The 11300-nt window shown below is 44.5% G+C and overlaps 1 protein-coding gene across 2 annotated transcripts; it reads right to left on the bottom strand.

Annotated features, from left to right (window-relative positions):
• Positions 1 to 12: 12 nt before the first annotated feature.
• On the bottom strand, positions 13 to 9873 carry LOC116843871. Of its 2 annotated transcripts, none has more exons than XM_032814729.1 (13): positions 9524 to 9873; positions 6492 to 8605; positions 6310 to 6401; positions 6015 to 6236; positions 5805 to 5947; positions 5181 to 5344; positions 4994 to 5079; positions 4748 to 4887; positions 4374 to 4598; positions 4024 to 4288; positions 2085 to 3908; positions 1620 to 1996; positions 13 to 1412 (listed from the first exon to the last, which is right to left on the bottom strand). In XM_032814729.1, exons 2-13 carry the CDS (start codon positions 8468 to 8470, stop codon positions 1191 to 1193), a joined length of 5739 nt encoding a protein of 1912 aa, XP_032670620.1. In that variant the 5' UTR covers positions 8471 to 8605; positions 9524 to 9873; the 3' UTR covers positions 13 to 1190. The 2 variants fall into 2 exon arrangements, with proteins under 2 accessions (XP_032670620.1, XP_032670619.1); XM_032814728.1 differs by lacking the exon at positions 9524 to 9873 and adding an exon at positions 8830 to 9079.
• Between the last annotated feature and the right edge of the window lie 1427 nt (positions 9874 to 11300).

The following is an 11300-nucleotide window of genomic DNA, read 5'->3' as shown; positions in this document are numbered from 1 at the left end:
AGAGAGAGAGAGAGAGAGAGAGAGAGAGAGAGAGAGAGAGAGAGTGCACAAGACACAAGTAATTATTCGAGAGAGCGTGTGTATGTGCGCGCGAAAGAGAACAGATTAAGCAAAAGAAAAAGTTCATTAACGAGAAACTTTGATTTCTGCGTGCCTGTGCGGAGAAGCAAGGTGATATATGCATATTTATAAATCTATTACTATAAAGAAAACGGAAACTACAGAAAACGGAACGCGATATAACTCGTATGTTTATGAAGGGATACGCGTTCGTATGTATCTACGCGCGCGCGTAGATAGACATATTTCTAATAAAACCAAGGACAAGACGAAGGGGAAGGAAGATGCAAGAGGCAATTGGATGAGAGGGGCCGAGGCAGTCGGACAGCAAAGTGGGACAATTTCGTTTATGCGGTATCACTCTATATAAATATATTATAATATCAAGAGCTTTTTTGCCAAGTGACAAGGTGGCAGCTTCTGCGGGAATAAGCAGTGATTCACTGGGATCTATTTGGAGACCAGATTGATAAGATACATGTACACATGCGCAAAAAAAAAAAACACAGACACACATAAGAACACAAACACACACATATATAAAGATATATATATATATACACACGCACACGACGGTAAAGAGATAATATATTTAAACGTGACAGAGAGACTCTATCGTTTCTTTCGCGTGCGAACGTTTATCATTGCGCATAATTACGGATTAATTCTTATTACTATTAATTATGGCTCATCGAATCATCGCCATCGTCATTATTATGATTATGATTATGATTATTATATTATAATTGATGTGAGTGTGTGTGGACACAAAAATAAAGTGTACGTAGTAGAAGGTCGGTCTGTTCCACCACCTATGAGTCGTTCCTTAATTCGCGTGCGTCGATGTGCGTTTTTCTCGAGTTTGAGATCGAAACTAATCGGGATAATACGTTTATTTCGAACAGAAGGAAAAGGAAACTGTTGAACATTCTGTGAACTTAAACTAATGAACGTTTTACAACCATCTACAACAAATTCTGCGATTGCGTATGCGAATTATCGAGCCTGTTCCAAGATGAAATCAACTTCTTATTGTTTTACTGTTTGTCCGATCAAAACGTACCTCGGACACGTTAATCGCAATCTTTCTGGTTGGGAGATAATATATTCAAATGAAACTTTGGTTCATTCTAGTTTTCCTGTGCCACTCGCATCTCTATGCTCTTTCTTATATTGGTTTCACGCTTTTCGTCTGACAATATACGCTCTTCCTTGCATCCCGCGTTTTCTAATGTACTCGACGTTGAGAATGTTCCCGTCTCGTTTGAATTAACCAAGTATTCGTGATTAGGGTGTTTTTCAGAATTATCGGCCGTCATGATCGTCTCCTCGGATAACTTTCTGAAGATAACCTGAAGGTAACATATATATATATATATATATATATATATATATATATATATATATATATATATATATATATAAGATAACAATATAATCGATTAAGATATATAAAATGACAATTTAATCGATTGAGATTAAGAAATCTTATGATAAAAAGCAAAAGAAATAATTTATGGATAATTTACATAGATATCGATATATAATTATATACTGACATTTTGTTTATTATAATTGAAAGTATGTTGAGGGCCGCGGAATTCCTCTTCAATCTCGTTGCGTTCCATAATCTGCTCGGTCTCATTAGAATTTACTGGGCTTTCAGAAATCACCTTGATCAGCGGTTTGATCGATTTCTTCATGGAATATTCCGTTTCCGGTAACGGCTCGTTGTCAAGCAACTTCTCGTGTTCTTCTTGTTCTCGTGTTGCGACCGTTGCGAAATCCGGCTTAATCAGTGATATTTTTTTGCTTTCTAATTCGTCTAGATGATCGCAAAATTCTTTGTAAAGAGATACATCGGGTTTTAATGTCGTTGATTGCGATTTGCAAGCGCTTCCGGACTGTCGTAAAAGATTAGCAAACGATCGAGTATCTAAAATAATTTGATATATATATTGAAATCATGTCTATATAACAAATAGAAATGACATATATATTATATATACTACTTATAGTTTTACCGGTATCATCAGCTGGTGCAGTAGATCCCGAATTAATCGTTCCCTTTGCCATCGATTCATGTCTCGCAGGATACGCATTCGTTGTATCTTCAGATTCGCCTCCACATTTGTCACGTCGATTGTTTCGTGCTCTGGAATCGCCCTTATCAAGATCACTTTTCGCCGCGAAAGCGGACGTCAGACATTCTGCGAGACTTCTTCGGCCGTATTTGTTGTAATAACGCGATTTTCCGTTGGCATTCTCCGTGTCTCTTATGAGAGTGGTGATGCATTTGTCAATCAAAGGCGACGCTTTCCTCACGAATTTCCTCGCCTCCTGTATCGCGTGCTGTCTGCATCTCTCGGAAATTTGACCGCGCGTTTTGCGCTTTTCCGACTTCCTGCCAGGATCTACTTCCTCGATGAGGAGAGATTTCTTGGTGTTGACTCGGATGTCTTCGGCCTCGCGAGTTCTTTTGCCCGTCAATCTCGAAAGTTGACTCGTTCTTTCCAAGGACAAGCGATCCATTGTTCGCACGAGCAATTTTACTTGAGAATTAGGTAACTTAGTGGTTTCAGTTGATAATCCTCGTTTGCTACCGCTATCGGGAGATCTTTCCACTTTATCATTTTCCTTATCTTTATCAATCGCGTCAGCGCGCTCTTCTTTATCTAAAGCAATTTCTTTGCAATAATTGTTTAGTGGATTATCGATACTTTTGTTTTTAATTATATTGATAATGTTGTCATTATTTTCCATCGCGGGCAATATCAAACCTTGCGGCGAGCCCTGATTACTCTCTACAATTTGTGTATCTTCTGACAAGGACGTTGCTGTCTTGAAGGACTCATTGTCGGACTCGTCGTCGGGCTCGTTCATGTTTTTCTTCTCTTTCAGCGATTCTAGAGAAAGGCTGTTAAACTTGTTCTCAAAAATGTCCATTTTCGCGTCAAAATTGTCGCCTGCCTTCGCGATACCATTGCGACTCGCAGATTGCTTGTCAGAATCAGCATTCGTTGTTGTATGAATGAGATTATAGATATATTGCCTCTCTGCATCGATTGCGGATGTTTGGGAATTCAGCATTAGCTTGTTTGTAACATTCGGCTGACGTATCCTGAGATCATTGTCGCAATTTCGCAATTCCGCGAAGAGGCTGTCGAGCACTCCGCATGATTTCTCCTGCACTTTTGCAGACTGCTCACACTCAAGACTACTCGCACTTTTCGCGCCATATGTTTCCGTTGATTCCGGAAAAACGTTCGGACAAGTCTTCAATGTCATCAAATCGTAGACATCTTGGAAATTATCAGTTCTCGACATCTCGTCTTCCTGTGGACTGCGATCGATAGTTTCATTCATTCTAATACCTCCTGCTCGATCTTCCTTCGCTTCGTCCTCCCGTTTCTTTATGATTTCTTGAACCTTCAATCTTCTTTCCTTGGTATTCCACCATCGTAATTTATCTTCCTCGTTCGCGGAACCCTCGGCCTCGGTTTCTCGGGTCTCGCGCTCGTCGACTGAATCAGTTTGCGAATTCGCATCCGTCATCCTCTGTTTCCAGAATCCCTCCACCTCGCCGTTCTTGAACACTATCTTGTTTTCGTCAACAAACCTGTCCATACTGTTGCAGAACTCTCTCATCTCTTCTCGGATGCTGCTCAGCTTGGAGCCGAATGGATATTCCTTGCTTTTCCTCGGATAGTTCTTAGCGATAATTTTATTCGTTGTATCGTCTCTCACAGTGATGATTGCGTTCGTGGACTTGTGATCTTCTAACATCGACTTGAGATCCGACGTGTCGCACGAGACGGAACGCGTGAGTCTCTTCTCGTTTTCGCGATCTGTGGGAAACAATTTTCACTTCTATCAAAGACCTTCGTAATCATTTCTTTCGATTACCGAAATTTCTTTGCAGTTCCATCATTTAAGTAAAAGACAATTGATTGAATCGCCCACCTTTCGTCTCGTCGTCGTCCCCGGTCGACTTTCGTAAGTATGGCATCTCTTTTTCGTTTTCTTCTACCGATAATGACTCCGATATTAACTTTTTACTATCAGCAATCTCCCTGCCAACGATAGAACCGCCGGATGGATCATTCGCGCTGCTACGACCGTCCAAAATTTGCCTCCCGAGCCACCTCTTCTCCGCGTCATCGGCGACGTGTCGCATAGACTCCGATATTTCTTCGACTAACCTCCGTGGTTGGCTCTTCTCTCGAATCTAGTCAGCAAAGAATAGGCGAACAGTTTTTTGCGCCCTCTCTTTAGATTACCATTCGTCACAAGAAGATAAGATCGAAGAATACCTCGACTTTCCAGGGTAACAGGAGCTCCTCGTTGTTTCCGTCGGAAACTTTTCTCTCTTCCTCCGCCATTGGCCTCCTTCTGTCACTTTCCTCGCTTCCTTTTTGCCGCATGTCTTCGTTTTCTTCGTCGCTCGCGAGCTCTCCATCAGACGACGACGACGACGAAGAGGCGTAGGAACCGAGGAAGGATCGCTCTTTGGATTTTTTCTTCCTCTCCAGGTCGAGCTTCAGCGTGTTCATCGTGGCCGGCATCACGGTAGGGAGATCGGGGGGTTGGAGGTTTCACATGGTGAATGATCAAATAGTCGAGCGGGATGGGTGATATTATTCGAAGCACGAATTCTGTACCAGACCTTGACGAAACTAGTTCTTACCAGTCCGCTGCTCCTCGGTGCCGCGCTCACGCTTGACTTCGTGGCGTCTTCTGCGTCCTCCTCCTCCTCCTTCTTCTTATCCGCCTCCTCCTTTTCGGACGTCTCGACCGGTTTGTATAGCTTCCTTTTGTTTATCAGGGCTTTCGAGGGCGGACGGCAGGTAAACAAAGACCGATCGCAGAACAGGTGAAAGGGACCAAGGGCGGCCATTTCGAGCCACCTCGTAACCGACGAACCTTTACTCACCCATGACACTGTCGTTGATCTTCTTCTGCTCCGCTTGGATCCATCGGTTCCTCTCGGCCACCTCCTCGTCGACACCGCCGCGCACCCTGGACCGAGAGATATTTTCAAAATAATGATATACTCTCGCTCGCGTGTTCAATCGCTGTTTTTAAAAAATTTTTTTCTGGTTTTCTGATGATAGACTTACCAAGCCTCGGCACAAGCGCGATCACGCGGAAATACTGGCCTGTCGTCCAGATACTGCAGATTCTTGCACTTCAGGATCATAGTCTTGCGGTACATCTTGATCTGCTTCAGCACGGGATTACCGGTCAACGTTACGACGCGCAGCGACTTCATATCACCCAGAATCTAAACAGCGTGACTCTCTTTTCGCGCTTGCGACGTAACATTTCTAGGAGATCGCGTGTCTCGCGTCGCGGACACATTTCGTAACAATGCATATGTGACAAAGCCTTTCATTTCTGAAGTTAATTAAATATGCGAAACTTATTCTATACGTGATCAATATAGAACTGGAACGATTAGATACACATTCAGGTCGAGTTTCTTATTTATAACTGTGATTAATAATAATATCGCGCGAGGTGTTAGATTTCTAGTCGACAATCAGAGTAGAATCGAGTCAGATCGAAAGATTTATAACAATATAACGCAATAACACGCGATACTAGGAACAACGTTAGCGTCACTCGCGGAAGTTCGCTTTCAATGAAAACCGCATTAACGCTGTGACGTCACCTGTCATTTTGGAAATATAGCTCTGGTTCGCACGCCCTTGTGAGCAGCGAGCATAATTGCCGTGACTTACGTCAACGACGTCGCAGGTGTCGATCCTGTTGTGAGAAATGTCCAAGACCGTGAGAGCGTGCAGCAGACGAAGATGCTCGATGTCGGCGGTCTCATGTAGGTAGTTGTGCGACAGGTTCAGGGTGTTCAGGAACTTGAGGTTGTCTGAAAAGCAGAGGCACGTCAAGGTCAAGGTCACCTAGGATACTCGCCTCGACTCGATTCGAGTCACCGAGATTCTCAATCCTCCGTATCGTGTTGTGCGAGAGATTTAGAGTGTCGAGCTTCGGCAGACAATCGAGATTCTCAATCTTTTTGATGAGGTTGTGATGCAGGAACAGGCACTTGAGTTCCCTCTGGTTATCCAGATTGGCGATCTCGCGTATTCCGTTGTTCTCCAGCCACAGGCACTTCAGACCTGTGTACTTTTCGAGATTTTCGATGAAGGAGAAGCCTAAAAGAAACCCTTGTTGTTATCATTTATGAATTCGTACAATCGGTACGATCGAGCGTATCAGAGTGCGTGCCTTTGTAATGCAGGTACAGGACGTCGTTCAGATACGGCGTCTGATAGAGTTTATGTTCCTTGCAGTGCTTCCTGATCAGGTCCTCCGTCATCCTGCAATCACATTTAGCGACGTGCTCTTATTTTTTGACGCGTTAATCGCGTCTATCAAAAATATTTCAAAGTATTATTTCAAATATTCACCTAACACCGTGTTTCTTCTCGTCGAAATCGTACATCTTTCCCTTGACATAGGTTTTCTCAGGTTCCTCGTGAAAATCCGAAAGAGAATCGTCCGATTCCGAATCGGCTTTCATCGATGCTGTATCGATGAAAGCCGGACCAGACGTTTCGTTTTGAAGTTCCTCGACCACCAGTTCGTTGTTCTCTAATTCTTTGATTTCTTCATTGATATTCTCGTCCGTACAAACTCGCACTGACTGGGGCTTTGAGGCCGCTTCCTGGACGACTTCTAAATCCGTGGAGATAATTTTCTGATATTCGTCTATCAGCCGTTTGTGCTCCTCAATTTCATTAGCGAGCTGCCTCTCCAACTCTTCGATTCTCAAATTCTCAGTTATCTCGGACTTCGTCAAAGGTACCTCGAGATCCTCGGGATCCACCTGAAACTCGTCGAGACTGTCGGAATCGTCGGCGACGTCGTTCGGAATCTTGACGTAGCACGGATCGCTGTCGAATGTAGAAAAAGTATCGTTATGATCGCCGACGAGCTTTTCGATCTCGACGAACTTCCTCGACAGTGCCTCCAGCGACTCTTTCTTTCGTTCTTCTATTCTTCTTTTCTCCTCGGCTATTTTCTCGATAGTTTCATGAATCTCGATGAGCGACTTGGGACGATCGGGACACGTAATTTCAGCCAATCTCTCCAAATTGCTCTTAACAACGTCGGACTCCGAGGCAACGACTCGCTCAATTTTCACGTTTGGTAATTTCATTGTGGTACCTTGAACCTTGACGAAACTATTCTTCGTCTCATTCACCATCTCACGCTCTTCGTCACTCTCCGTTTCATTTGAAAGCCTTACCGGCGAATTACCTTCGACGTAACAGTCAGCTGCTTGATTGCCGCTCGTCTTCGACGTGTCCCAGTATGGGCTGTCAGTCAGTATCTTCTTTGCCTCCTCGATCGTTTTTAGTATGTCCTCTTTGGCTATGACAGCTTCGGAAACGACCTGACGACGTGGCAGAAATTCGTCTCCTTGAAATTTCTCTATCGCACATTCGCTGCTCGATCTTCTGAGAACCACGTCTGAGCTTTCGTAGATCGAGTGGCGTCGGAGATACATCATAGATACGTCGGAACAGCTTTCGATGATTCTCCTCATCACATCGTCCTGATCGTCTTCCGCTTTCGCAGCAGATAAAGCTTCCAGCATTCGATCTTCCGCGCTTCGCTCGTCATTACTTGTGTGCATTGCTTGCTCATCATTGCTTGAGATATTGTTAAATATTTGATTCGTTTCATCTGCAGCTGCTTCTCTTGTATCATCCTCTTCGATGTTTACATTGCACGACATATTTTTTGTATTCCCTTTTGCACATTTCAAAAGATTGATATCATTTTTTATCTCACTATCATTTGAACGACAATCATTGGGTTCTGTGACTACATCGAGTTCCTCTCGAAGAAGCTTCTCAGTACTGTCCACATACGACATAACGTTTCCGTCATGCCTCCTTTCTTTATTTTTTATATGTTTTTCAGCATTCGCGCATACGATGATGTTGCTTTCCTCAGTCGTATTTTTTGAGTCTACACAGTTGCCGATGAGCTGTCCTGCAATCTTTTTATTATCATCATCTACGTTTAGGTTATCTGAGGAAATTCCTGAATCGATAGACTTCTCTCCGAGGTGCAACATCTGAATGGCCCTTCCGTATTTTTCAATATTATCGAGACATTCTTGCAAACTCAAACCGCCAAAAGTCCCCTTAGGTAGATCTACCAGAGACTCTTTTTCAAGGATCTTTTTGTCGTTCTCAAAATCTTCTTCTTGAATCGTGTTGTTGATATAATAATCATCATATTCGTGATATTCATCATAGTCGTAATGATCATAATCGAGAAAAGGAGCGCTACAAGCTGTCATATTAGAATCAAAGGAAAGTGTGTTTTTGTCACTTGAATAGTCCAATGTCTGATTGTAACTCGATGAAACCATGTTGTCCTTATTGACGTCATTCGCTGTTTCTATATCGTCACTTCCACAATTCCCCTTTTCGGATTGCGTTTCCTCGACGAGATCCGTCGTAGTAGAATCTGAAGCTTCAAGCTCTGCCGGACGATCCTCGACGACCTTTGCAAATACGAATCGATTAATTAGTTCCATTTATGACAAGTCGTATAACTTCGGAACAAAAGAGAAACGTTTTAACCTTCGAATTAAAAAATGCCACATATACACAATTATAAGAAATCTTATGTCACGAGAACAATTTTTTAAATAAAATTAGAGGAAATACCGTTGCTTTTTACAAGTGTTACGTAACCAATCGGGAGAGTTATCGTGCAATAATTTACCTCGCATTCGGATGCAGTAGAAACATGTTTGCAACTAACAATGATAGACTCTTGACATTTATCCTCTGTCGAGGATTCGACTGAGAGACCATATGCGTTATCCAGCTTGTTATCGCCAAACTCGGACGTATTCATGATTGAAAATAATTTCACGATTGAAACTTCTTTAAAAAGCACGAAAACGAATACAAACTTTCAGCTCAGCCAACGTGAGTGAGTACTAAAAACATGAGCGCGGTGCCATGGTCACCGTTAGCCCTCCCTTGTTTAATCGATACGATCGATCGTCTTTCGTTCCATTCGAGATGCGATTTACACGACAATCGTCCGCCAATCTATCAGACAACAATTTGGAACCGCGAGAGGCAGAAAAGTTTCTCGCGCTACTGCTTTCGACCGATACGCGGCCGAGAATTGCAAAAGTCCAATTTTTTAACTCCCTCGCGCCGTTGGCGATCTGACCGATCACGGGACGTTAGCCGGGGTCTCCTTGGCGCTTTTCTCGCGGAAACCGTATCGCATCGACTCTTTAATGCGACACGGAGAAAATATCAAGTAGATTGGCATATAGATGATCGATCGGGCAGGTCGCGCACAATGTTAGCGCGGTCTCGCGGGGTGTCTCGTCCCGATATCTATTCGTCAGGCGATCTCCGCTCGCTTTGTTTTCATTGCGTCTGGATGCGCAACACACCGTGAGTATGAGTGCCGCTTGTTTTTCCTCTCGGTTTCACCTCTCGCTCGCGTCCCGGTTTCCGTCGTCGTCGTCGTCGTCGTCGTCGTCGTCGTCGGCGCCGCGCGATGATGTTCGCGAATGAATGCTATCAACATAATCCAGCGGAAAAGGCGCGCGGTGGCGATTCGCAAATGCCGCGTTTCTCGCTCTCCTTCTCGTACCACTGCGGATAGTGCGGCCTGTTCGGGGATCGTGGCAGCGGGAAATCGCGACGAACGCGCACGACGCGCGAATCCTGCCGCCGCCACCGCCGCTTCTCTTTTATTTTCCCCTCAAGGCGACGCACGGTCGTCTACTTTCCAGACGCGTCTTTCTACGCAGCATTTGCGACGGAATCCGCATTACTGTGTGTGCCGCGCGCTCTAGTCGCGATAGGAAATTCGGTGGCATATTCGTGCAAAATTTCCCAGTCGACTTTGCCGATGTGCGTCTCACGCGCGAAAATGCTCGCCAATGTTCCGTTGTCTGACCTTTGGAGATGTCGGATGTATAATACGTATGGTAGAGACTTTTCATTTTGTCAATCAGTTAACTGCCCGTCAAACGACCCCTCGGCTTTCCCCCTCGGAATATCCGTAACTCTCAAGTGTAAGAAGAAAAGAAAGATAATTTAATTGACTTCACAGTTGGCCAACAGTAATTGGGTAACCAATGCAACCGGTTAGATTGCACCAACAGTATTGCAGCGGCGACTGATTAGTTCTGGTTAGCTATCCTTTTAGGGTTGCCTCGTATCTCGACGATCCGACTCGACTGATCTATCTAGATTGTGTAGTCTTATCTATAGCGCGCGTAAGAAGGAGAAATCCGTTTGATCGGAGGTCACCAGATTGCGCATTGATGTTAATGGACCGTTAAAAGATATCGCCGTCGTTAATAGATGCATTTTGCGGTGCTTCAGGGAAGCACGGTGCCGGCAAGATATCCCGTCGCGTCTCTTGATCCGTTCTTGATTGCAAGAGATACGTTTCGCGCTCTCGATCGATCTCTAGGTCGTGCACAATCGCGATGTCTGCTTTGACTGCACTTTCTCGATCGACCCTGCAATCGACGCGTACAATGACGCGCGACTTACGTCACAGTGGAATGCACTTTTTCGCGGTTCGACTCGGTAGTGAAAGGTCTGATGTCCGGTTGCGTTTGCAAGGCTTTCGCACAATGTTGCGTCAAGCGGGGCTAATGAGGTAAATTAAATCGTTTGATAATCGCGATGGAAGGTTCGGTCGTCCTTGCTCTGATTAGGAATGACTGGGGCGAGTCACGATACAGCTGATCGCGCCGATAATCGATAACGTCGTTCCTCGCGCCCCGGCTGAAGAAAGCTTTTGCCGGGAATGCAAGCAGCGTGGCGCAGCAATGGCGACATGGTGTGTCATACGCGAAATATCCTACGACGCTATCGTTTGCTGACGGAGAAACACGAGAAGCTTTCACGGAAGTTACACGTGTACTCGACGCCGCGTAATACGATCCTCATACCTGGCGGTTCTGACGACGACCGCCACGCGAGTGGTATCACATTTGTGATATATCGACGTAGCTGTCGCGCGACGTTGTTATTATTTAACTGATAGAGCGAAAATTTACTGCAACACGCACGAAAAGTAATACAGTATTTATATTCTGAGGATCAAGCGGCATTCTGTGCAGGCCGCTTCGTAATATGATCGCGCGTGCTGATTTCTTCGGGGCGGTATTCATACTCAAATCTTATGTTTAAGATCGTCTTAACTCT

The sequence above is a fragment of the Odontomachus brunneus genome, unplaced genomic scaffold (assembly GCF_010583005.1).
Source record: "Odontomachus brunneus isolate Ranch 3 - 2012 unplaced genomic scaffold, Obru_v1 Obru_scaffold_036, whole genome shotgun sequence".
Taxonomy (NCBI): Eukaryota; Metazoa; Arthropoda; class Insecta; order Hymenoptera; family Formicidae; genus Odontomachus; species Odontomachus brunneus.
Note: the sequence above shows the minus strand (reverse complement) of the source record. Positions and strands in the feature narration are given on the sequence as shown.